The 26941-nt window shown below is 43.3% G+C and overlaps 1 protein-coding gene and 1 long non-coding RNA gene across 2 annotated transcripts in view; one reads left to right on the top strand and one right to left on the bottom strand.

Annotated features, from left to right (window-relative positions):
- Window positions 1-1175: 1175 nt before the first annotated feature.
- The window catches only part of LOC125769459 (uncharacterized), a 58804-nt gene continuing 33038 nt past the window's right edge, over window positions 1176-26941 (bottom strand). The window contains exons 4-9 of the mRNA XM_049438194.1: window positions 3096-3164; window positions 2913-3020; window positions 2749-2841; window positions 2590-2682; window positions 2327-2488; window positions 1176-1264 (exon numbers count right to left, since the gene is read on the bottom strand). Of these exons, the coding sequence (XP_049294151.1) occupies window positions 1176-1264; window positions 2327-2488; window positions 2590-2682; window positions 2749-2841; window positions 2913-3020; window positions 3096-3164 (614 nt within the window). The remainder of the gene's footprint in view (window positions 1265-2326; window positions 2489-2589; window positions 2683-2748; window positions 2842-2912; window positions 3021-3095; window positions 3165-26941) is intronic.
- LOC125767794 (uncharacterized) lies at window positions 17673-18076 on the top strand. The gene is made up of 3 exons (XR_007418829.1): window positions 17673-17689; window positions 17757-17854; window positions 17925-18076. It is a non-coding gene; the product is annotated as an uncharacterized LOC125767794 (long non-coding RNA).

Raw genomic sequence — 26941 nt, 5'->3', positions numbered from 1 at the left:
GCACCTGCTGGACCTGGGCAACGTCCGTCGGTTGATGATGGGCTGGCGAGACGGGACGCTAGGCGAGACGAAGTGGAACGAAAGAAAGCGCCACAGTTTTTCATTGGCTTTGCAGCAGACAGCACAGCCTTGTGAGGTGCATCGCAAGATACGGCACTTAAAATATTTGGGGTATTGGAAGGGTTCGGAATTAGCCTTTTTCTTTCACTACAGCTCCTTTGTAGTGTTAGAGGGGTATATTTCACCCAGCCGCTACGAACATTTTATGTTGCTGTTCTGCGCGATCACCTTGCTGTCTGCAAAGGTCCACCAGGCAAAGTGGCCACTCGCTGCGCAGATGCTGGAGAAGTTAGTCAGCTTGGCTGAACCCTTGTACGGAGAAAAGGTCATGACCAGCAACGTCCACAATTTGCTGCATGTGCACGAAGAAGTGGTTCGTTTTGGTTCCCTGGCCTCCATTTCGACGTACAGGTTTGAAAACGAGCTCCAGCATCTGAAGCGCATGATGCGCAGCGGGTGGAAAAGTTTGGAGCAGGCGATCGGTAGAATATCGGAGGTGGAGCAGTTCGGTATTCAAGAGGCCGCCCTGCGAATAACCTATCCGTCGTACAGCGTACGAGGTAGGATGATTAAAGTATTCGTAAGGGAAAAGCTGACGTTAATGAACAACCGTAAAAATTGCTGGTTGTTGACGAGAGACGGCAGCATTGTCAAAATGCAATCAACGGCGATGGTCATGGATGCGGATGCTGGCCAAATCATCATCATCGATCAAAAGCAGGAACGCCCAACATCCGCTTTTGATGATCCCTTGGATTCAAGCGATATGCTTATTTTCAAGGGATCCATCCATGACCTGTCGGCCAATGCTGCCGTCAATTTTCGCACGGACGAAGTGCTCTGCAAAATGGTTGTAACTAAGCGTGGCAACGATTTGACACTGGTGCCTTTGCTGCACACTTTTGCGGAGTAAAATAAAACTGAAAATAAAAAAAAATCAACATCAACAACAAATAACAATTTTGTCTGTTTGTTGATGTAGTCCGTAACTAACTTCTATTTCATTACTTATATTTTAACATATCACAGCTTTTTTCGTGATGTACAAGAATAATGGTTCTATCGGCTTCACTTTATACATGATCGTGAAAGAAAATGTTCCTATCGGCTTCACTTTATACATGACTGTCGTTATGTCGTGTGAGATCGAACAAAAATGGCACATTCGTTTTAGCTGACGATAAACTAGTGGAAGAGGGATCCACTATGACGTAAACATAATCATAGATTACGTAGTGGGATGTGTTGTATGTAGGTGGCAGCAGCGTCAGTCTTTCGCATGATACGACCGGTACTGTCCGTACTAAATCCCTTCCGAACCGATCCATTATCCTGTTTGCAAGACCAGCCACTGCTAAACAAACCGAATTTTAGCTGCAGAAAGCAAAGCGAGAAGCAGAAGATGGCAAGCCAATGCAACACATGTTCGGCAAAGGCAATTACAAGAATGCGTGACGTTTGAATTAGTACCGCTGAAGGATGAAGAAGAATTATAAAGCAATAGGCACAGATCCGGGGCATAAGGAAAAGCTACTGCAATATCCGCGCAGATGGAAAGAATCGCCCGATCGGCAAACATTTGGCAACAAACCTTCTTTCACCACAAATCAAATGGCTGGTGTCAGCAGCACTCTGGAACGAAAATTGAACAAATGCGAAACTGTCTTCGAGCTATCTAAAACAGTAGAAAGCACGGAACGTCTTTCGTGTGCAGCAAAATATGTGGCAAATTTTTTAAGCGAAATACCAGCAACAAGGGCGAGCTAGGTAAATCTAGCTTTCTTATGACTGGAAGTCACCCTTGTTGCCGGTATATGCACGCGTTCTTTGGCGTGCTTTATCTTTCGCTTTAAAAAATCTGCCACATATTTCGCTGTCGGGAAAAGCGATTCGTTGCCTCCTACGGTTCTAAATAACTCTAAAACGTTCTTATTTTTGTTCAACGGTACTTTGCGTACCTCGGTCCTACTAACACCAGTTCAATTGATTTGGGCAAAAAAAGGTTTGGCGAAAATCAAATCGATTGCCTGATGCAAGTGATTATCAACATCCGCGCGATATATTTGCCGCAACAAATATTCCTCTACTTTTCCTTTATACTCTGGATCTGTCCCTAATGCCAATTCTAGAGTCGCTAGCTCTTCTTGATCCTTCAGCGGTACTAACTCAAAGTCCGACCGAGGGAGAAGCTCTCGCCGCGGCCGGTTTGCTGCCAAGCATTCTTCTAATGCTTGCCTTTGCCGAGCAGAGCTGCTAACTAACATACTTAGCTGGGCTTGCATCTCCTTCGACGCTTCCGTTACTTTCTGCAGCTCCGATTGGGTTTTGCGCAGCTGGTCGGACAATTCGGAGATTTCCGTAGGTGTCGCGCGGACCGATGTCGACTTTCCGGCCGTCGGTGTTGGTTGGACCGTTGGTGTCGGGCGGACTGACGTCGACGTTCCGGCCGTCGGTGTTGAGCGGACCAACGTTCCGGCCGTCGGTGTCGAGCGGACCAACGTTCCAATCGTTGGTATCGAGTGGACCAACCTCGACATTCCGATCGTTGGTGTTGGTCGGGCCATCGGCGTCGTCGGACCATCGGCGTCGGTGTCGGTGGCGATGTTGTGGGGTTTTCGTAAGCTAAATAAATGTATAAACAAACTATTAAAAAAAAGTTCTTGGTGACAAGCTTTGCTTTTTGCTTACCGTTCTCCGATGCATCCTCTTCGATAATATCTACGTCCAGCGGCAACATAACATATTGCTCCGTTGCATTCGAGCCGGCAGCATAGACGCTTGCTGAAAAATACAAACCACATATAAGGAAGGACATGTAAACTTTATAGATGCAACAAGTGATCTATACTTACCAGCAGCTAATGCAACGGGCTGTGTGATATTATTATTGCTGCCGCTGGACGATGCAGCAGGTACCGTCGTAGCCTTAGTTTTATTGTTTTGGATGGTCAAACACGGCACTGCAAAAAAAACGGTTTAGAATAAAAAAATGTAAATAAAATATAAAATAAAACGCTGCAGTACACTTTACTTACTTCGCTTCAGCTTTGCGATGGCCTGGTGGGCAGCTTCTTTGTTTGACATTTTTGTTTGACATATTCGTTCTGAAACAGAAACATAATGAAAAAAAAACACTATTAAAAGATGCTATTGTGGTGGATTGCTTTTAGCATTATTTTATGAATCAAGTAGTCATTGGTTAGAGGTGGCATTAAATATGAATAAATGTAGTGAGTTTCGCTTTACTCTTAGAACGATTGACATCTTTTATTATCGCTCCCACATTGGTGACCCCGACGTGATCTCCGGATTGTTCTTAGTTTCCGCAATTTGAAAATTTTTGAACGAATATGTCTACCGAAAACGTTTCTGAAGCAGAAGTTTCCGTTGCTACTGCAGCAGTTGCAGTAAAACTACCGGAATTCTGGAAGACGGATCCATAATTTTGTTTTTTTCAAGCTGAAGCCCAGTTTATGCTGTCCAATGTGAATAAGGATGAAACAAAATTTTATCACATTGTCGCTAAACTCGACCAATCTGTGCTTTGCCATATAGCTGATTATGTGAAAAAGCCTCCTGCGACTGGAAAGTACGACGCCATTAAGCAACGCCTCATCTCTCGATTCGAGCTTACGGAACAAGCAAAAATGGATAAGCTACTTGGATCTTATGATTTTGGAGAACTACGTCCTACGCATCTTTTGACCAAGATGCATGAACTAGCTGCGGGATAGAATGTGAATGATTCATTATTGAAAATGCTATTTTAGCAAAAACTCCCAAGTCATATACGTGCAATACTTAGCGTCCACGATGGCAGTCTTTCGAAACTGGCGGAAATGGGAGATAAAATTATGGAAATGGTTCCTCAAACATCGGCCATTTTTACTTCCGTAAAAAAGGACTCGACGGATAACCTAGCTGTAGTTTATGCGAGTTTTCGGATAAACCTTCTCGAGACAGGCGCAGTTCACGCCGACTCAAGCACTAATATCTGAAGCCTCCACACCGGGGTACTTTTAGACATACTGCCTTTATTGGTTAAAATTAACGTTCTTAAATACTAAATTTTTGCTTACTTAACAATAATGTTTACCATACGCGTACCACCTGTTGCTGGCTTATTTTATCGTTGCACGGCACTCAAATTGCCGACGATGCAAAGCCGTGGCAAGGTTCGTGGTGCGTGCGATCAACGATGCACCAGCATTTTGGGCTGCGATTGATCGTAGCACCCAAATTGTTGACGCCGCGAAAACCGCGGCACCGGCTTGGGCGCGAAACTCGATCAATCACTGCACCCAGACTGCTGATGCAGCTCTTATGTCTCACACGCGGCGTGCGCTTCTAACGGAGTGACCCTGTCGGTGACATCCCCACCCCCGTAATTCCTTTCAGAGGGGTTACAATTCTATATCATTTGACGGTAGGGGGAATGGTTTCTTTTGATTTCGGGGATGCCACTTTACAATAGCGAATGCTATTATCATCGCAACGGATATCATGCCTATGGCTATTCCTATTGTTATCGCTATTATTGGATCTTCGCTCTTCTTTTCGTTTATTGGCGAAACCGACGACATTTGTTTAAGTGATTTAAAATATGTTTTGTGGAGTATATTTTGCCTTGCTATCACTGGTTGGATGGTTATTTCATCTGTTTCTACGCTACATGTTTCAGATAGCGTGATTACCCCTATATTGTGAGCAGGGTTGGTTATTGTTCGATTGCAGTTTAAATAAATTTTGTTTGGTTGTGTCGTATAGTACAAAATTTTGTTCGGCGAGTGCAGGGTAACAAATTTTGTAAACGGGACATTTAATTTTGATACCATGCACGTAATATTAGATTCCTTATGCAATATCGCCGCTACAATACAATCTAAGTTCCTACGAATCGTCGTATCGTGCGATAAGGCGTGCGTGTCATTTATGATCGTAAAGCTTTCTGGGTATAAGTAGTTACCGTTGTCGCTTATAGCTATCCGTTCATTTTTGATGTTCAGTATTGAGTAGTTCTGCATGCATGGAATCGGAATGACGTTTAGTATTTCGAAATGCTCATTGCTAAGTATTGTATATTCTACGTGAAGAATAATCTCTCCGTTTATGAGAGCCTTGTTCTTTACAAAGGGGTTTTTCAGAACTTCGTTGTTCGGAAGTTGTGTCTTTATCTCCTTAGTCATGGCATTCTGATCTTCGTTTGTTAATGGGTTGTCGGTTAGTGCCTTATACTTGGTTATAATTCCCTGAATTACTACATTTGCTAGAATTAGTGTTTCTTCGATATATTTGGACATTTGGAGTTTTTTATTTTCATTTACGGCTTTGTTTAATGCGGTTATTCCGTCTTGTAATCGATGTATTCTTGTGCTCAAGTGACTTTCAACCTTGCTGTGGTTATCGTTATCTCTTTCTAGTTTATTTGTAATAACTGCCAGCCTCTGATCTTCTGAAGTTCGAAACAGAGCGAGCTGCTCGTCGATATCACTGCCTCCAAATAAAAAGTCCTTTAAGATTCCGAATATTCCTCGACTTCTTTTTTCTCTGAACTTGATGTTGTCTTGGATTAGTTTCCTTGCGTATCTACATTCATTATCTAGCGACGTCTTTAGGTTTAAAACCCTTATATCTGTTTCATTGGTTGCCAACACGGCGTTCTTCAGCTCTAGTTCGATTGTAGATATTAATTTCGTATCGTTCTCAGGACGTATACGAGTAAAATATAGTGTATCCCACTTGCCCCTTTCTAAAAGTAACGTGCCCGCGTGATCGAAGAACAACCCGGCCTCCAAAACGGGCTCTATTTTAAGAGCGGATACGGCACAGCACACCACAAGTACGAATTTTATGACAATTGCCATGTCACGGGATTGATTGTCACTCTGGGACGTTTTTTTGATATACTTTGATTTAGTGCGCTTGCCTTCTCTTTAATTAGCTTTAGGTCTAAGCTTCGTTTCCTTCCCCAAGTTGGTGGGGAGTTGTCTTGGTTTTGGTCGCTTGGTTTTACGTCCAAAACTGCTAGATTCACCACCGCCTTACGATACTCGTTTTGCCCTACCTTGAGTCTGACCGATCTTACGATCCCGTCTTGACCAGCAAAGGTTTCTGTGACTCGCCCTTTAATCCACTTTCCTATCCTATTTTCGTCGGGGAATGTGACGATGTCGTCTACTTGCACCGGCTTGGATAGTTTTAGCCACTTTTCTCGTTTCGAGATTGTTGGTAGGTATTCCTTAATCCAACGTTTCCAATACTGCTCCGCTATCGCTTGCGCAGCCTTCCAGTTGGTTCGGGTCGTATGTGACAGCTCTTTACCAGCAGTACTGGGTACTGCTTCACCGGAATGACCTATTAGAAAATGGAACGGTGTCAACGGTTCGTCATCTTCTTGTTCAAGCGGAATGTGGGTGAGGGGTCTATTATTCATAATAAATTCTATTTCGGTTAATACGGCCCTAAGAGTGGCCTCCTGGAAGTTCTTATCTGTGGGGAGAAGGCTTTTTACTTCCTTGACCAGGCGTTCCCACGATCCTCCAAAGTGAGGAGCTCCTGGTGGATTGAAATGCCACGTGAACCCTTCGGAAGCGCATCGTTCCACTAATGACTTTATTTGGTTATTTGCTCCGATGAAGTTCGTGCCATTGTCACTATATAAGTGTTCAATTTTACCTCTTCGATGTTGAACGTTGCGTAAACACATTATGAATGTGTTTGCGCTTAGATCGTGAGCAACTTCCAAATATACTGCTCTTGTCGTCAGGCACGTAAATAACGCACCCCACCTCTTTTCCACTCGTCTTCCAATAGTTATATTCAGAGGACCAAAGTAGTCCACGCCGGTGTGGCTGAAAGGCATTTGGAAAGCGGCCATTCTACATTCTGGCAGCGGCGCCATTATAGGAGGTATCGGTTTGGCCCTTTGATTTTTACAATATTGACATTTGTTGATGATGCCTTTCAATGCAGTTCTTATGTCAGGTATCCAAAATTTCTGGCGGATAGCCGCCATGACTGATTCTGCCTTTTGGTGGAAGTACCTTTCGTGATAATGGGCAATTATAAGGTTCGTGACATGATGTCCCTTGGGAAGAATGATGGGACATTTTGCTTCAAATGTCATGTATTTTGCGTGTTCCAAGCGACCCCGTGATCTCAGCAGATTTTCTTCGTCTAGCATTGGGCATAGACCTCGAATGTTGCTGTTATTAGCCGTCGGGATCTTGAGTGATAAATGCGTCATCTCTTCCGAGAAGCTTTCCCATTGTACCTTCCTTAGAAGGTATCGTTCGGCCTTGTCTAAGTCCGCCTTGGTGATGGTGCTGGAAAATTCGGTGCCGTTATTTTTGGCCTTTAGCCAATCGATATATTTTAAGCCGATCGCTAACGATCTTTTTAGCCTGTGCCAATTTGAACACCACTCAACTGCGATAACGTTCCAGTCGATCTTCGTTATCGTCTTTATGGTATGGACTGGGCGCACTTCTTCGAACGTTACGAATAGTTTCGGTTGTGTCATGTTTATTACCATGTCCTGTAAAAATTCTGGCCCCTTTAACCATTTTGAGTTTTCTAGGATCACCTTTGTGGCTTCATCGGCGGGGTTGCTTTTGGAAGCTACCCACTGCCATTGCGATGCTCTGGTATCGTTTAAAATTTCCCCAATTCGTAGCGCGACAAATTGTTTGTAATTTCTCGCTTCTGAGTTTATCCAAGCCAGAACTGTTTTGGAGTCTGTCCAAAAATATTCATTGTCTATCTTTACTCTGACTTCCTTCTTTATCATTTCGGCTAGTCGGACCCCGAGCACGGCGGCTTGTAACTCAAGCCTCGGAATTGACAAAGGTTTAGTCGGGGCAACCCTCGTTTTGGCAGCGATTATGTTAACATCCACTCCTTGATCGTGGATCGTTCTCATATATGCTACCGCACTGAAAGCTTTTTCGGATGCATCGACAAAAACATGCATCTCCCTTATCTTAATCGATGATGCCTGCGAAAGGCATCTTGGTATTACAATTTCTTCGACTTTCTTTATTCTTTCGAGCCATCCGTTCCACCCTACAAGTAGATGTTCGGGGATTGAATCGTCCCAATTAATGCCGGCTTTCCATAAGTCCTGCATTAAGATTTTCCCTTGAATTATAATATTTGCTAATAACCCAAGGGGGTCGTAAATCCTCATGATATACGCTAACATTTCTCGTTTACTTAATGGTTGTTCGTAAAGGTTTTTAAGTTTGTAACGAAATACATCGTTCCTCGTGTCCCAGTACATCCCTAAGACCTTTTCAAAATCTTGGGTCTTATCATGAAGGTCGTACGTTTTTTGTTCCGAAGCCCTGTCCTTTGGAATTTTTGCTACCAACTCCTTAGAATTCGATATGAAATTCCGTATAAAAAAATTGGCTTTGTTGTGGATTTCACAAACCTCTTCAATTGTTTGCGCCGCCGATTCTACGTCTGGAAAACTGTCGAGATAGTCGTCGACGTAGTGGTTTTCCGTGATGGCTTTCACTGCTCGTGGGTTCGATGCAGAGAATTGTAGCGCGTTACTATTTTTTACGTATTGAGCGCAAGCTGGCGAACATGTGGCGCCGAAGGTCATGACTTGCATGACATATACCTGAGGGACTTCCAAGGGAGACTTTCGAAAAAGAAATCTCTGCGCGCATTGATCTTCTTTTCTGATCTTAACCTGGTGAAACATCTCCTTTATGTCACCTGAGCATGCAATTTTATGTTCTCTAAAGCGCGATAGCACCCCGAATATAGGGGTTGTGTTATCAGGTCCGGAGTAGAGTTGCGAATTCAGTGATATACCTTCATTCTTCGCCGCTGCATCGAACACAAGTCTTGGTTTCGGGTTCTGTTTGTTTAAATTAACCACCGAAAAATGAGGGATATAGTTTATGTTGCCTGTCGTTTGGAGCAGTTCTTTGGGGTCGGCCTTTCGTGCATACCCTTTGTCGACGTATGAGGAGATTTCATTGAAATACCATTCTTTTAGCTTCGGATCATTTTTCATTTTTCTCTCTTGGCTTTTCAAACGGCTAAGGGCTTGAGCGTAGCTATTAGGAAGCGTAGGCTTGTCATATTTCCAAAGTAGTCCTATTTCGTATCCCTGGTCAATTCGTTTGCAGGTCTTTTTCATGGTGTCGAGTGCCCTCGCGTCAGCCTTTGAGGTTATTATTTCATTGTTTCCCCGCACTCCGAACTCTTCCGTCGAAAAGAAACCTTTCATTAGGTCGTTTAAAGTTTTTTCTTCCTCCTTTACTTTTTCTACCATTGTGAAGATATGATAATTATCCGTTTCACTAACGGCTGTGTCTTTGCCAAATAGAACCCATCCTAGTCGGGTTTTGTGTGCTACGGGTTCGTCAGGTCCCCCCGCTCGGTGCCCTAAGGCTTGGGTGTAATAGGCGTGAGGTAGACCTAATAAAATTGTGGGACGAGCGTTAGAATAACTGCTCATGCTGATCCCTTTAAGATAAGCGAATCTTTTCTTCATTTCTTTTGAATCGATACTTTGTCTAGGTAGATCTAACTCCTTTACTGTACGAACGTTTTTTATGTCCAGTAGCCTCTTGTTTGGTCCACGGATTTGAATTCCGACCGAGGTACTTTGATCTTCTACTTGGAAGGTTCCGTTCGTCCATGCAAGTGTTAGTGGCTTCCGAGGTCCTTGTACTCCTAGCTTAGATCTTAACTCTTCGGTCATTAAGCTGGAAGAAGAACCAGGATCTATGAACGCATAGGTGTTCACAGATTTATCTCCGTTGTACGCTGTTACCGGGATAATTTGGAATAGATATTCCGCTGCGTTTTGGTGACAGTTTAAACGTGTTTGTCCGAAAGAGTCATGCCGATGTAGGACGGTGTTATGCCTTTTACCACAGCCGGCAATTGTGCACTGTGGGGCAGAGCGGCAATCGTACGCTGAATGATTTGATGCGCAGCAATTGCTACATATTTTCTTGTCCTTAAACACCTTCCATCTTTCCTGACTAGGCATACTTAGAAGTTTGCGACACTCGACAGTTTTATGATGACTACCGCAAACGGCACATGCCTTTTTGTTTTCCCCGCGTGACCTTGCTTGATGGTAGTTCAGTTTCACCGGTTTCGATCTTTGATTTCCTTCCGAAGCAAGGAGGGCGATCGCTAGTTCTTCGGTTGGTTTCAACCATTTGGAAAATTGAGTAAGCGTTTTTGCCTCCTTCGATTCGGATTTCAATGCTTCTTTCAGCCATTCATTCCTCAGTTCCGGTGATAACTTCGCTACCAAATCTTGGAGGAGCCTTTGGTCCATTAAATATTCCCCATGGCCTAGCATTGCCATGTTTTCAACCATGTTGCTTAATGCATTTGAAAAGTCTATTATGGTTACTGGATTGTCTAAGGTCGCTCCTTTAATTGCCATTAGGTCCTTCAATAGCGCCGAATATACGCTAGCTGGACTGCCATAGAGTTTATCCAATCGGTCGAGAATCGCGTCAACGTTTTCTGGATTAAGCAATAGACCGCTGACTGCTCGTAGGGCGTCTCCCTTTAAATGTTTTTGAAGTCGGCTTAGATTGTGCAAATTTGTCAATTTTCCCGTCTTCGAGGTTTCCTTAAAAAGCAGTTTGAATCTTGGCCAGGTCTTACTGCGTCCGTAGAACTCTGGGAGTTCCAGTAACGCATTCTTGCGACAGCTTGGGCCGAGGCTCCAAGCATCTACCAATTTATCGACATTCTTAGTCAGCTCGTGAAAGTCGTGTTGGCTTGTCCCTGATTGATTTAAGATTTCCTCTGCCCTAATGATTTCTTCTAGCCGTTCAATTTCCTTTTCGTATTTTGCCTTTTCTTTCTTCTCTTTTTCTTCTGCTGCTATCTTCTCTGATAATAGGCGTTCAGTTTGCATTATAGTTTGCCTAGCTTGTTCCTTTTCTAACTTCATTTGTTCACATTTTGGACATGTGAACTTGCTAGGAACCGTTTTTAAATTAAGACAAGCTGAGTGGAACCATCTGTCACACTCCTTGCATTCTGCCATTTTTCCCTGTTCATCTTCTTTGACACACAGCTTACAGTGCCCGTTTGGGTTTTTCTTATATTTGTAATCCATTTTACTTACTCTGGATAGCTTGTTCTGTGAGGTCCAAACGGTGCGTCGTTACAGGGAGTAGATTGAGCCGTCCGCTCAATTGGCTGGCGTCCTCCGCTTCAAGGCACCTCACCGCGAGCCGTCCGCTCACCGTCGTAAACACTGCGCACTTCTGGAACGCTGCGGGTTGAGCCGTCCGCTCAGGATTGGCGTCCCCCGCTTCAAAGCACCTCACCGTGAGCCGTCCGCTCACCGTCGTTAACACTGCTCACTTCTGGAACGCTGCGGGTTGAGCCGTCCGCTCAAGATTGGCGTCCTCCGCTTCAAAGCACCTCACCGTGAGCCGTCCGCTCACCGTCGTTAACACTGCGCACTTCTGGAACGTTGCGGGTCGAGCCGTCCGCTCAGGCACTTTTCACAAGATCGTCACTGATTGAGCCGTCCGCTCACCGCTGTCTTGCACTTTTGAGGTCGTCGTGGGTTGAGCCGTCCGCTCACCGCTGACTCACACTTCTCACTATGAGGTCGCTGCAGGTTGAGCCGTCCGCTCACCGCTGACCTATTCTTCTCACCTCAGATGGCGTTGTGAGCCGTCCGCTCGTCGCTATCTGGTTCTCCTCGCTTCAGCTGGCGTTGTGAGCTGTCCGCTCGTCGCTGATACTTCTCACTATGATGTCGTTGGGTTGATCCCCCAACTTACTTTATTCGGCACTTCTTGCTCCTGGCACCTCTCAGTGAACAGTTTCTTGCGTGTCACGAACCTATGTGACCTTTAAGCGTCAATATCACTTGACGAACTTCACTGTTCACTTTTAACCGGTGTTGCACTAATCGCACAAGAGCTGGACCTTTCGTGGCTCGTCGGCGTTATGTTGCCTATGACGGCCGTTACCACGGTTTGACGCGCGCGAATCGATGCGTCCCGAGGGAGTTTGTCTTTCTTAAGGTACCACCGCGGGAGAGTTTCAGGCGTGAGGAAGTTTTCCTCTCTGGAGCCACCATGTAGTTTATGCGAGTTTTCGGATAAACCTTCTCGAGACAGGCGCAGTTCACGCCGACTCAAGCACTAATATCTGAAGCCTCCACACCGGGGTACTTTTAGACATACTGCCTTTATTGGTTAAAATTAACGTTCTTAAATACTAAATTTTTGCTTACTTAACAATAATGTTTACCATACGCGTACCACCTGTTGCTGGCTTATTTTATCGTTGCACGGCACTCAAATTGCCGACGATGCAAAGCCGTGGCAAGGTTCGTGGTGCGTGCGATCAACGATGCACCAGCATTTTGGGCTGCGATTGATCGTAGCACCCAAATTGTTGACGCCGCGAAAACCGCGGCACCGGCTTGGGCGCGAAACTCGATCAATCACTGCACCCAGACTGCTGATGCAGCTCTTATGTCTCACACGCGGCGTGCGCTTCTAACGGAGTGACCCTGTCGGTGACACTAGCAGAAGAAGTTGAAAGTAGAACTGAAAGTATGAACTACGTCAAGTGAAAGCACGACAATCTGAGAGCGGACGATTGCGTTCCTCGTCTCGAAATCGAACCAATGAAAACATCTGCTGGTATCATCGTAAGTACGGAAATCGAGCTGATCGGTGTCGAAGCCCTTGCCGGTACAGTCAGTCAAAAACTAGATTTTCGCTCATCTGAAATTGGCGAGGTGAGCGGATCAAAAATCAATCGCCGTCTGCAAGTATTCGACAAATCTTCTGCTATTCGATTCTTAATCGACACGGGATCGGATGTATCGATAATACCAGCATCTAGGATCGAGAAAACTCGAGAACCATCACCGTTTTTACTCCACGCAGCAAACGGAACGAGAATACGAACGTATGGGAGCAAATTTTTGACCGCGGATCTTGGACTACGCCGAAAGTTTTCTTGGAATTTTTCGCAAGCCGACGTTACTTCTGCAATCATTGGAGCTGATTTCCTCGCGCATTTTGGTCTTCTCGTAGATCCTGGAAATAGAAGACTTATCGACGGTGGTACGAAATTGCACACCGTTTGTGAAATAACGGAATCTGCAGTCTACGGTGTCACAACTATTGCAAAGGATCATCCTTTTCGAGACATACTAGGAGAATTTCGAGAAATCACCGCCCCGCCGACAATGCGCACCGAGGTAAAGCATAATGTAACGCATTACATTCAAACTACTGGACCTCCAGTAGCTTGTAAACCACGTAGAATGCCTCCAGATAAACTACAAGCGGCTAAAAAAGAATTCGAGACTATGATAGAACTCGGGATTTGTCGCCCCTCCAAGAGTAGTTGGGCAAGTCCACTTCACTGTGTACCAAAAAAGAATGGTCAGTGGCGCTTCGTCGGAGATTACAGAAGTTTAAATCGGATTACTGTGCCAGATCGTTATCCTGTGCCCCATATCCACGATTTGCTAAACAATTTCTTGGGTAAAAATTGTTTTACCACTTTAGATATGGTACGAGCATATCACTTTGTTCCGGTCGAGGAAAGTGACGTTCCCAAGACTGCTGTAATCACTCCGTTTGGGCTCTTCGAATTTACCAAGATGCAATTTGGTTTATGTAACGCGAGCCAGACATTCCAGCGCTTCATGCACCATATCTTCGGTGATTTGGATTTTGTGGTGGTATTTGTCGATGATATATGTATTGCATCGTCTAATGAGGAAGAGCACCTAACGCATGTGCGAACTGTCTTCGAGCGTCTCAAATCAAACGGTTTAGTACTGAACCTAGACAAATGCAAGTTTGTACAAACAGAAGTTGATTTTTTGGGGTACCATATCAATGCATCTGGTATCAAACCTCAAGCGAATCGTGTTCAAGCCGTTGTTGATTACAGTCGTTCCACTACTGTGAAGGATCTTCGACGATTTTTGGCGCTGCTCAACGGCTACAAACGCTTCATACGAAATGCGGTCTCACTGCAACAGCCATTGCAAGGACTTATCATTGGAAATTGAAAAAATGACACACGCAAACTTGAATGGACAACCGAAGCAGATGAAGCCTTCGTGAAATACAAGGAAAGTTTGGCAAATTCAGCTTTATTGTCCTATCCCGACTCGTCAAAACGAATGGGCCTGATGATTGATGCTTCGGATACAGCAGCAGGCGCTACGTTACAATACGTTTGTGACGCGTGGCAACCGCTTGGATTCTTCTCGCAGAAATTTTCTCCTTCACAGAAAAAGTATTCTGTTTTCGGTCGGGAGTTAACAGCTATGAAATTAGCGGTGAAATATTTTCGATACCTCGTGGAAGGAAGAGAATTCACTATTTATACAGACCACCGTCCGCTCACGTATGCTCTGAATTCTAATTCGAATCACCTTCCTCACGAAGAACGGTATTTACAGTACATTTCGAGTTTCACGAAAGATATCCGGCACATTAGTGGCAGAGACAATTCTGCTGCAGACGCATTATCTCGAGTCAATATTATCGCAGCTCCTTGTACAGTAGATTTTGAATTGTTATCAAAAGCGCAGCGAGACGATACAGAATTACAGAAGCTACTGTCTGATCGAACTTCATCAATGAATCTACAGTTAAGAGAATCTGTTTCAACTGACGAATTGCTGTATTGTGATGTTTCGGATACCGGACATGTTAGACCGTATGTACCAGAGAAGTTGAGGCTACAAGTTCTAAACAGCATTCATCGCCTTTCTCATCCTGGTGTTCGAACAACGAGAAAAATGGTTGCACGAAGGTATGTTTGGCCTTCAATGAATCGGGATGTCGCTCGCTTCGTCAGATCCTGCATCGATTGTCAACGATCTAAAATCAATCGTCACACATCTGCGGCACTCAACGAATTCGATCTTCCCAAAAGCCGTTTCCGCCACGTTCACATCGATTTGGTTGGACCACTTCCGACGTCAAATGGAAAACGGTATTTATTAACGATGATCGACCGGTTTAGTCGATGGCCGGAGGCAGTTCCCTTACCAGACATACTAGCAGAAACCGTCGCCAAAGGATTTTGTGAATGTTGGATATCGCGGTTTGGTGTTCCAGAAACAATAACGACGGATCAAGGACGACAATTTGAATCCGAATTGTTCATGGAATTGTCGCGACTTCTTGGGGCCCTTCGTATTCGTACTACAGCGTATCATCCCGAAGCTAACGGACTTATAGAACGTTTTCATCGAACGTCGCTAACCTGTGTCGATTCGAAACGATGGTGCGATAAACTGCCGATGGTTCTCCTCGGTTTGCGAACTGCTATCAGAGAAGATATCGATTGTTCCGTCGCCGAGATGACATACGGGCAGCCACTGCGAATTCCTGGCGATTTTCTGGAACCTTCAAAGACGGAAATGTGTCGTTCAGAATTTGCCAAGCAGCTATGCCATACCATGCAACAAATCGGACCAATCAGAAATTCGCATCATTCCAAACGGTCGGTATTTGTTCCGAAGGATTTGAAGAGTTGCAAAAGCGTTTTTGTGCGAATTGATTCAGTCAAACGACCTCTAACACACCCCTACGAAGGACCTTTTCAAATAATCGAAAGGCACGAAAAATATATGGACATAAATATGAACGGCAAAAAAAAAAGAATCTCAATCGATCGTGTCAAGCCAGCATATATCTGCGAAAATGATTCAAATGAAGATGACGAAACAACAAAAGTTACGCCATCCGGTCACCGTGTTCGGTTCTTGGCGTAACTGAGCGGGACTCTGTGGTGGATTGCTTTTAGCATTGTTTTATGAATCAAGTAGTCATTGGTTAGAGCAACCGAGGTGGCATTAAATATGAATAAATGTAGTGAGTTTCGCTTTACTCTTAGAACGATTGACATGTTTTATTATCGCTCCCACACTATTTAAACATCATCACCACCCACAACACAACAGCCAATGACGTCACAGCCCGGCGTCGCGATCAACACACGAAACGTAAAACAAAACCTAGCCTTAAGCTACGTATTTTGGCGCTAAATCCATAGCACTATCCGATTGCGGACACTTCTCACAGCACGGTAAATATTCACTACATAAGAACTACTCCTCATTTGAGGTTCAAATCCCAAATCAACTTTACTATATTCACAAAAAAAATACACACCTGGCACGGCTTGATGGTCTATCCGGAGTGATGACAACCTGTTCTACAGTAAACAAACTATACTTTCCTTAGAAATTCACTACTACCGGTACACCCAACACTCATCACCAACGTGTGGCAAAGGTGCGCTGATACACCAAAGGTAGCCGCCCTAAGAAAAAAAAACATTAGCTAAAACCGACCCACACTGATAGATAGCTAATAAGTCCGGATTCAACAGCACCGCGACAAGCGGAACGAACGCGATGCAAAACTAGATGCAATGCGATGTGCAGCTAGACAAAAAGAGAAAAGCGAAACACCACCCAAAGCCCCAAAGCAAATACAATAATTCAATACCACCAAACAAGTACATAACATAACCAGAGCTATCGAACCAACCGCGGCCGGTCCTAGCATAAGCAAAGAGCAAGCAAGAACGAAGGATATAACGAATAAATCAAATTTTTTCTCCTTTCTCCCAGCGGTCAAGCTTTCATACGTTTCACCTCGTTTCATTCCCTTCTAACCCTCGTTGGCCTATACTTTTGCGTGTCAACACAAGCTATCTCTGTTTTTTTCGTTCGTCAAGCATGTTCTTGTCTCGCTCTTTTCACAAGGTTTGGTTAGTTTATTGCATAGAACAGGGAGATAAAATGGTTATAAAAGGGTAAAAATGGCTTCGAATCAAAAGAGCACGCGTTTTTCAAGTGACTGGATAGTTTAGTTAGGGATATGGAGTGAAAAAACACTTGGAAATAAGGAGGATACTTGACCAGCGTGCCTCCGGAACAAAGTGGTGCTGAAACTGTTTCATGGCTGTGTAGCAGATAATATCTAATCTGCTATACAGCTAGTATTAAAGTAACAGCTATTACAGAAATCAGAATTTGGGATCGGTATTTAAGAAATAGACAACACAAGTATGCAACCCAAATTTATAATGACCCACATAAAGTAAATGAGTCCAATGCAAGTAGGCTACATACATGTGCTGCGTAAGCATTGGCCACAACCATTGGAAACGTCAACAGGTAGAACCCGGATGATTATTTAATAACACCAAATCAAAAATCAAAACTAACCCGCGCAGCGAAGCCCAAAATTGTTTACGAGGCAAAACATGTCCACGCTATGACAAAAGCGTTTAAGCGCAAGAAAGTAGGTCAACCCGCGAGGCTCCGCCCAAGAACGACAAAGGCGTCAATCTTAAGCATACTTTTTAAATGATAAATGAGTACCGGGCCAAAGTAAGACAGACTTAATCTGGACTTGGCATAGAACGTAACCAATCTGTGTCCGTTTATTTCCAGACCATTGAGTAACGTCTCAATGTGTCCAACGTTCGTAAAGTCAGTAAGATATATCCGCGCTTCACTAATTTCCACCAAGTGATGGAACGGGAAGAAAGTCCGATGATAAGATAGGTGACAAAACAGGTAAAGTCAAAGCCTGTTACAGCTGCTGAGAGTCTGGTAAGGCGTTTAATGCAACGAATTATATCAATTACATGCAATTTACATTACGCTTTTACAATTGCAGGTACATCCGAAACAATTTATTGGCACGGACCACAGAAAACCACGCTAACACAGTGTACGAAGTACCATGCAGAGAGGACAACATTTTACACCACGTAAGTACGTACTTCGAAATATTACAGAAAACTTATTGAAATAACTGCTAATTTCAACTATTTTTTGTTTACAGACCAACACATTTGCCCGCATTTTCCAGCAAGTGAAGTGTAAGCGAGAAATTTGTGAATAAAATTATAATAATAAAAAAAACATTTCATTTTATGTCCTTTTTAATTGATGACAACTTTCCACTATGCATAGCCAATAACGCACCCATACCTACGCGGCATTACACACTAACACATACGCAAAAAAGTTCTTCGTTAAGCGGCTTCTTAATGTCCTTAAGAAGCCACTAAGAAGCCCGCTTAACGAAGAATTTGACCGCTGGGCTCTTTTTCTAAATATGTGCTTTTTGTGCTTTTTAATTTAAATTTGAGCTTTTTGCTCGCCATTAGCAGCACGATTTTTCACATGTCAAATCGCTAAAAAAATCCTGCAAAAATCGTGCAGTCCTCCTGCTGTTTGGGCGAAACCGACTGATTTTCGGAAAAGATTTCAGCAAACATTTCGATATACGAAAAATAGGTCGCAACTTATGCCGAAATTCATTCGAAACGTCCGATTGGGATTGGAGAACCATGTGGTCTTTCTGAAAACCAAAATGAAGGCGGACAAGTCCGTAATAAAATGTCAGCTAGACAAAATCGGCCGTATCGGGGAAATCGATCGTTCCGCAAAGGTCGCCGCGGTGCACTCATTTACACTCATTTCAACTCACGGAACCACTCAATTACACTCATTCAAACTAAAGCGCCTACTAGATTGAAGCAAACGCAATATGTTTGAAAACAAGTGTTATACACGGCGACGACCGTTCCCATTTGCATGGAAAGAAATCCGCGACTTTTTGAGCAGCGGATTCGGGGTGCATTTTGCTTATGGTTGTGTTTAAATATTTCTACTGCTGTTATAGAACATGAATGGTGTTGCAAGCTTTATGGAGATTCAAAATTTAGCAAAAATATGTTTTAATTGCGAATTTTTACATGTTTTACTTAAACCCACGAAACTAAATTTCATATTTTATGTAGCTTGAGAACAATAAACAGGTTTTTTGTTTTCAGTACGCAAATGACATAAAAAGGTATATCAATTCACAACGAAACTGCCTTTCAACTCAGTGCATAACTGTTTGTTCAAATACTCTCAGATAGCTGTGCTACAAAATGAGTTACACCGCGCGACGACCTTTGCGGAACGATCGATTTCCCCGATACGGCCGAATATCAACGATACGTATAAACGGTTTGAAGAAAATATAAGTGAGCAGCCAAAGGATCAGGTGAACACTGCAATGACGAGAAGAAAGCTTCGCCAATGGTGGCTGATAATGGGGCTCAACACATGAGGCTTCCAAAATTCACCATACCGGAATTTTCTGGCAGGTTTGAGGATTGGCTCACATTCCTCAATTCATGTGTTAGTGCTCGATAATAAAAGTTTAAGTGGAACAAAGAAAATGTGCTACATGCGATCCTCTTTGAAAGGTGAGGCATTGAAGGTCATTGACACCTTTCCAACGTGTGATGCGAGTTACGAGGTCGCATGGGAAACGTTGAACAAACGGTACAATAACAAGAACGTTTTGATGAAACAGCATGTAAATGCATTGATAAATTGGCCCAAGTTAAAAGCGAAAAGCACTGACTCAATACATGCTTTAGTGGATAGTTTTAAAAGACACACTAAACTGCTAACGCAGCTAGGCGCACTCCAGGTAGACAGGTACAACGGCGTTTTGTAGCAAATGTGGCAGCTTCTAGCTTTTCACCAACGTGTGAGAAATGCAACGAGCAGCATCAGTTATGGAAATGTGAGGACTTTAAGCAACTAACAACGAATGAGCAATCTAATTTCGTTGCACGAAATCCAGATTTCGTTGTACGCATTGTTCCGGCAAGCATCACACTCTTCCGCATGCTAACTTGGAGTTAAATCAAAGGTATGAGCAAACGCAAATGGTACAAGATCAACGCGTAGTCAAGCCAGAAGAAATCTCTAATTTGACAGCTGCTAGAATCTCCGAAGATCTAAACACGTGTTGTTATCGACAGCGATCATCAAGGTTAAAGGTGCTAGTGGGAGATGAAGCTTAGCGAAGGCACTTCTTGACAACGGAGCACAAGTCAACGTTATGACAGAAACCCTTTGTAAGCAACTTGGTTTGTCGCAGCTGTCAAATGGCATGCGGTTATTTGGCGTTGGAAGACGATGCGCTTCTACATCATTACGAATTACGAACAGCAGATAGATTTTGTACTATTGCCGAGAATTACGCGGTATCAACCGAATCTAGATGTAGCTGCAATGAAAGCCAAATTACGGCGAGATTTCGATTTACCTGACCCAAACTTCGTGCAATCCGAAGATGTGGATTTGTTATTGGGTTCTGAATTTTTCCTAGATTTCCTGACCACTGAAGGAAATCAACCTTTCATTCGGAAAGCCTCGAACGAGCTTCCAGCATTCGTTAAAATTGTGTTTGGTTTGATTACCATGGGAAAGATGCCGAGCGATGAACGAAGCAACAATATGCTAGAAACCAGTATTTGCACAGTTAGCGATGAGTATGATTTGGCTAGGCAGATCGAACGGTTATGGACAGTCGAAGATGTCCATAATGTACAACAACACAACACAATCGCAAGAAGAACGTGATTCGACGAGATGAAGAAGGAAGATATATAGTTAAGCTTTCCTGTAAGGCTGAATTCAAGGACTTGGCTGGAGATTCGAAAGATGCAGAATTAAAACTGTTCCTTCAACTGGAGCGACGATTCAAACGCGACCCTGAATTGCAAAGAGGTTACACAGCTGTTATCGATGAGTATGTTCAACGAGGATATCTCAAGAAGGTAACATTCGAAATGAGTAACATCGAATATCCTGTAAGCTACCTGCCGCATCATCCTGTCTTAAAGTCATGAAGCTCGAGCACAAAATTCAGGCCACTATTTGATGGTTCAGCAAAAACTTCATCAGGTTTCTCTTTAAACGACATTTTACTTGTAGGTCCAGTCGTGCAAGATCAGCTGTTGGATCTGTTGCTTCGTTTCCAAATGAAGCGTGTAGCGTTAGTAGCGGATATAGAGAAAATGTACCTCCAAGTTAAAGTACATGCAGATCAAACCTCCCTTCAACGCATTCTTTGGCGGTCATCTGAAAAGAAACCCGTCGACACCTACGAGCTGCAGAGAGTTAAGTTTGGACTCAAACCATCATCTTTTCTGGTTACACGTTTACTACTATAGCTAGCTAAAGATGAAGTATCATTTGGTTTGGAAGAACATGTTAAGACGTTGGGCGTATCTTGGCTTCCTGCATCGGGCAATTTATGCATCACTGTGAACATTGATTCTACATCAGTCCCCCTCACAAAACGTTTAGCATACTCTATGGTCGCTTGGTTTGATCCTCTTGGTTTGATAGCTCCGGTTGTTTCGTGGGCTAAGATTAGAATGCAACAGTTATGGATTGCGACGCAAGGTTAGGATGATCCCTTAACCATTGAGCTAGCTAAAAGATGAACCGAATTCCAGACACAGCTCTGGTTATTATCAAAATTAGTAGTTCCACGACACGTCATTACTGTGGAAGCGGCATCGTTTGAATTCCATTGATTTTCTGACGCTTCAGAAGCGGCATACGGTGCTTGTTTGTATGGCCGATCAATTGAAGGGAATGGAATGATAAAACACAATTTTATTAGCTGCCCAGTCAAGATCTTCCCCTTTAAAGCGAGTTAGTTTGGCGAGACTAGAGCTATACGATGCGGTTATAGGAGTAAAGCTTTGGAAAAGAGTTAGCAGTGCATTGAGACTTGCCGAAGCACCAGCCTTTTTCTGGACGGAATCAATGGTAGTGCTTCATTGACTGAAAGCACCCTCTTACACATGGACAACTTACGTCTCTAATCATGTGGCCTTGGTGCAAGAAGAAAGTGTCAACCATAGATGGCTGCATGTAAAGGGTACGGAGAATCCAGCAGATATTGTGTCAAGGGTTTCATTGCCCGCGAACCTTTTAGGCAAAGCAGAATGGTTCCAAGGTCCGGAATGGTTATAGTCGTCTGGTGTTGAAGCTAATTGGGGATATGAAGAAAATTATATGGATATGGAGAAAAAAATTGAAAATTCATCATGGGCGAGAGGATTAGCTGTCAACACGTGAGAGAAGCTGCACAAGAGAGGATCTGGAAATCCTGAGTGAGAAAACGAAAAAAGATCCTTCAGGAGAGAGGATCGAGCGACGATGAGTGAGTTTAGCGAAAGGACAGTCAGTTTTTGGACGGACGTGTAAGTGGACGGATCGTGTCGTAAATAAAATAAAAAAAAAAGGAAAAAAAGGAAAGATTCTAAAATTTGAATTTGTCTTGCTGAAAATGGTCAGGACAGATAAAGAGATGGGTGGAAGTCACGACAATGGCGCAAACCATGCTCCCAAATTGTAAGTATAAAGTGCCTTGATGATTGTTCGGTCTGAGAAAGGTGCTAATTTGCAAGTGAATTAATTGGAAGATCGCATACGCGAGCGCGGATGCACGCATACCAGAAATGTTTGAATGACGAAGGAAAGTGAAATTTGTTTCGTAGTGATTTTGAATGCTAGAATTATTTACACAGTGGGTTTCATTTCACGTGATTTGTGACCGCAAAGTGGCTCGGATTGTCACCAGATATCCGGCGCACTTACACAGTTTCTTTATAGGCCGAATCGCATGCTTTACTCAGCGAACTAGTATGGCCGCCGAGTGCGATTTAAAGAACAATGAAATGCTTTGTCTGCCAATCTTGGATCCAACGCGTTCGTTCGTGAACCAATAAGGCGCGATTCTTTTAAGAATTATTCTGAAGCATTTATTAAGTATTTTGTGTGGCTCGGGAGCCTTAAAAAATTGAAAAACCTAGTAAAAAGCGTGAATATCTATCTGAAGACACAAATTAAACGAAAATAATAGTAAAAAAAAAACGACATGCAAAAATATATGTAGAGAAGAATATTGAATGGTGAAGTGAGTAAATTAGAAAAGCTGTACAGTTTATGAACGCCTCTGGGAGGACTACATTTCGTACTAAATGTAATACATGGACGCCTCTGGGTGGGCTACATGGGAAATCCATTATATTGACGCCTCTGGGAGGGCTAAATATTAGTAAATCTAATACATGGACGCCTCTGGGAGGGCTACATGTAAGAAAAATACGTATATATGCACGCCTCTGGGAGGGCTACATAAAAGAAAAGAAACGCCTCTGGGAGGGCTAAATATTAGTAAATCTAATACATGGACGCCTCTGGGAGGGCTACATGTAAGAAAAATACGTATATATGCACGCCTCTGGGAGGGCTACATAAAAGAAAAGAAACGCCTCTGGGAGGGCTAAATATTAGTAAATCTAATACATGGACGCCTCTGGGAGGGCTACATGTAAGAAAAATACAGATATATGCACGCCTCTGGGAGGGCTACATAAAAGAAAAGAAACGCCTCTGGGAGGGCTAAATATTAGTAAATCTAATACATGGACGCCTCTGGGAGGGCTACATGTAAGAAAAATACAGATATATGCACGCCTCTGGGAGGGCTACATAAAAGAAAAAGAAACACCTCTGGGAGGGCTAAATATTAGTAAATCTAATACATGGACGCCTCTGGGAGGGCTACATGTAAGAAAAATACAGATATATGCACGCCTCTGGGAGGGCTACATAAAAGAAAAAGAAACGCCTCTGGGAGGGCTAAATATTAGTAAATCTAATACATGGACGCCTCTGGGAGGGCTACATGTAAGAAAAAGTACAGATATAGACACTCCTCTGGGATGACTATACGCTTGATCGATTAAAGTCTTGAACAAATGATTTATTATTCCGTATGTTAATTAATGTTTTTTTTCAGGAAGCCTAAGAAAGTGATCAAATTATGGAAGGCTCTTGAGGCAGAAAGGAAACGTAATACCTTGCTGGCCGCTAGGCTGAAGAAAATGAGGAGTAATGGGAAGCAAAGTCGTGCGATCAAGCCGTTTGAAGAAATTTTTGATCCAGCACCGATGCATTCGACAGCAATCGATATACAGGGTCGAGATAATTCTATCCTAGCTACATCCATGAATTCGTTATCAGCGGTTTCAATTAACATCCCAGTTTGTAAACCAAATGATAAAATGGAGGAAATCGATCGAAAATCTTTCGAAGATTGGAAGGAATTGTTAGAGGCATCCATGGACCTTGCCGGGATTACAGACGAATTCACCAAAAACAATGTCTTTAAAGTGAAGGCAGGACCAAAACTCTTAGAAGTTCTCGAAGAAACACCAAAACAATCATCTCCAGATGTATCAATCGCTCCGTACTCAAACGCAATGCAACGTTTGAAAGGTTTCTTTGGGTCCCGAGAATACTGTCTAATACAACGGCAAAAATTCAGATCACTTACTTAGATACGGAGGAATCAGACTTAAAATATCTGAAGAGAGTGATAGCAACAGCTAAACTGTGCGATTTCGACGAGAATAAACTCACAGAAAGTGTGACAGAAGTCATACAATTACACGCACTCAACATCAAAGTCCGCGAGGCTGGCCGCAAAATTCTGCGCAAAGGAGGTACTCTTGCGGCGTTGGTGGCAAAGATTCGGGGGTACGAGGTGGATAAAACCAATGAAGAAATCTTCAAAAAGACGCATCAACCAGCAACGGAAGTTACAGTAGCTGCGGTTACACGCGAAAGAATCGGGCCTGGTTTTTCTGCAGGAATGCGAGGACGAAGTTTCGGTTATCAAGGTCGTTCAAACTGGAGAAACTTTGGAGGTCCAGGCAGCAATTATGGGCAAAGCGGCATGAGAGTCGAAAATAGCTCTAATCCTTGTTGGAGGTGTACCAGCCGATTTCATGCACCGTCAAAGTGTTATGCAGTAAGTAAGGTCTGCCGAAACTGCAAGAAAACGGGACATATCGAACGAGCTTGCCAACAAATACCGACTCCTGGTACACAAAAACGACGGATCGGCCGAGACGATGACAACGTCAAAGCGGCAACGTCAAAGAAAATCGCAACGGTTACAAAGGAAGAGGATGAAAAGGACGAAATGAACGTCGTAAGTGATTGTTCAACTTGATCTGGCCATTACATTGTATTTCATGGTATTTTGAATTCGCCAATATTCTGAAATATACAAGGAAACTAAATAATTAATTCTAAGTTGTAAATGGAAGTAGAAGCTATGTCACTATTGATTACTCGGAATACTTCGAACTCGTGATTGGTAATTAATATCTTTGATTATTAATTTTAGGTTGACGAACAGACTCCTTTGGCCGTTAATAGGTTACGCGATTTGGAAGTCAAGGAAGGATGTATCCTCGGCCGTATTGCAGGCACTACATCCGTGATATTTTTGATAGATTCCGGCGCGGAAGTGAATACGGTGGATCAGGATACATTCGATAAATTGCGGAACGACGAAACTTCAAGGAAGCAACTCTACTGTATTTCAAGTGGTACAGATAAACCGCTTCGTGCATACGCCAGTCCGGGCGAGATCAAAGTGACAGGAACCTTTGTGGCAGAGTTATTCATTTCCGATTACAGACCGCTTTTTTACGAAAAATTTTACGTTATAAAAGGTGCTAAACCACTCCTTGGAAGAGATACAGCTCGCCGATACAGCGTTTTACAGTTAGGGCTTGCCGTGAACGTCAATTGCGATGTCGACAATGTAAATTATCCTATTAGATTTCCTGGTGAAATTCTCGCTGTGACAGCGACAGACGAATTTCCTAAATTTAATGTCCCTCCAGTAATCTTATCATATGACACTACTAAACCACCATCTCGTAGGATCTTTACGAATATTCCTCTGCCGTTCCGAGAGGAAACTCAACGGCGACTTCAAGACCTTCTAGCTACAGGCATCATAGAGATTGTCACGGATTCAATGGATAGGTCTTTTTGCTCTTCCTTGCTAGTCGTCCCAAAAGGCAAAGACGATATCCGGCTGGTAGTAGATTTGAGAGGCCCTAACAAGTGCATCATACGTACTCCATTTAGGATGCCAATTTTAGAGGAAATTCTCGCTGATCTTCATGGTGCCAAATGGTTTTCCACTATCGACCTAACCAGCGCATTTTTCCACGTGGAAATTGCGGAACAATCGCGGCACTTGACTATGTTTTTTGCAGGGAATGCTACATATCGTTTTAAAAGACTCCCATTCGGACTGTGCAATGCTCCAGACATATTCCAGGAAATATTACAAACAAAGATATTGTCAGGATGCCAAGGTCAGATATGTTATTTAGACGATACATTGGTGCACGGTACTACGAAAGAAGCACATGATAAAAATTTGAAAGCGGTTCTTTACCAGCTAAAAACGCATAACGTGCGTATTAATACAAACAAATGCATTTTTGGCAAGAAAAAAGTTAAGTTCGTAGGCTTCCTTATGTCAGACAAGGGTCTTTGTGTTGAAGAGGATAAATTGAAAGCAATTCATAACTTTCGTCGTCCGGAGTCCGTACAAGAAGTGAAAAGTTTTTTAGGTTTCATTAATTTCTCAGAAAGATTTATTTACATGCGGGCTGACAAAACAAAACACTTACGCGAGCTAGCTAAATCTGAATCCTTTTACTGGTCAGATTTGGAGGAAAAGGAGTTTAACTTTCTTAAATACGAGGCTTTACGACCAATTGCTAGATTAGGCTATTTCAACTACAAGGACGAGACCGAGCTTTATGTAGACGCATCTCCTGTGGGCCTAGGAGCCGTTTTGGTTCAGTTTAGTACGGACGGAAAGCCACGTATAATTGCTTGCGCTTCAAAAGCGCTATCCCGAACGGAGCAAAAATACCCTCAAACCCAGAGGGAGGCACTGGCGATCGTATGGGGAGTAGAACGATTTGCTTTTTATTTGACAAGTAAGTTGTTCGTCATCCGTACGGATTCCGAAGCTAACGAATTTATATATGGTGAGGGTTATCGACAAAGCAAGCGGGCAATTACAAGAGCTGAAGCTTGGGCATTAAGATTGCAGTCCTATGACTTCTCTGTGAAGCGCATTCCGGATCATTTGAACGTAGCAGA

The sequence above is a fragment of the Anopheles funestus genome, chromosome 3RL, assembly GCF_943734845.2.
Source record: "Anopheles funestus chromosome 3RL, idAnoFuneDA-416_04, whole genome shotgun sequence".
NCBI classification, from domain to species: Eukaryota; Metazoa; Arthropoda; class Insecta; order Diptera; family Culicidae; genus Anopheles; species Anopheles funestus.
The sequence above is the reverse complement of the archived record's forward strand: the minus strand, read 5'-3'. Positions and strand labels throughout refer to the sequence as shown.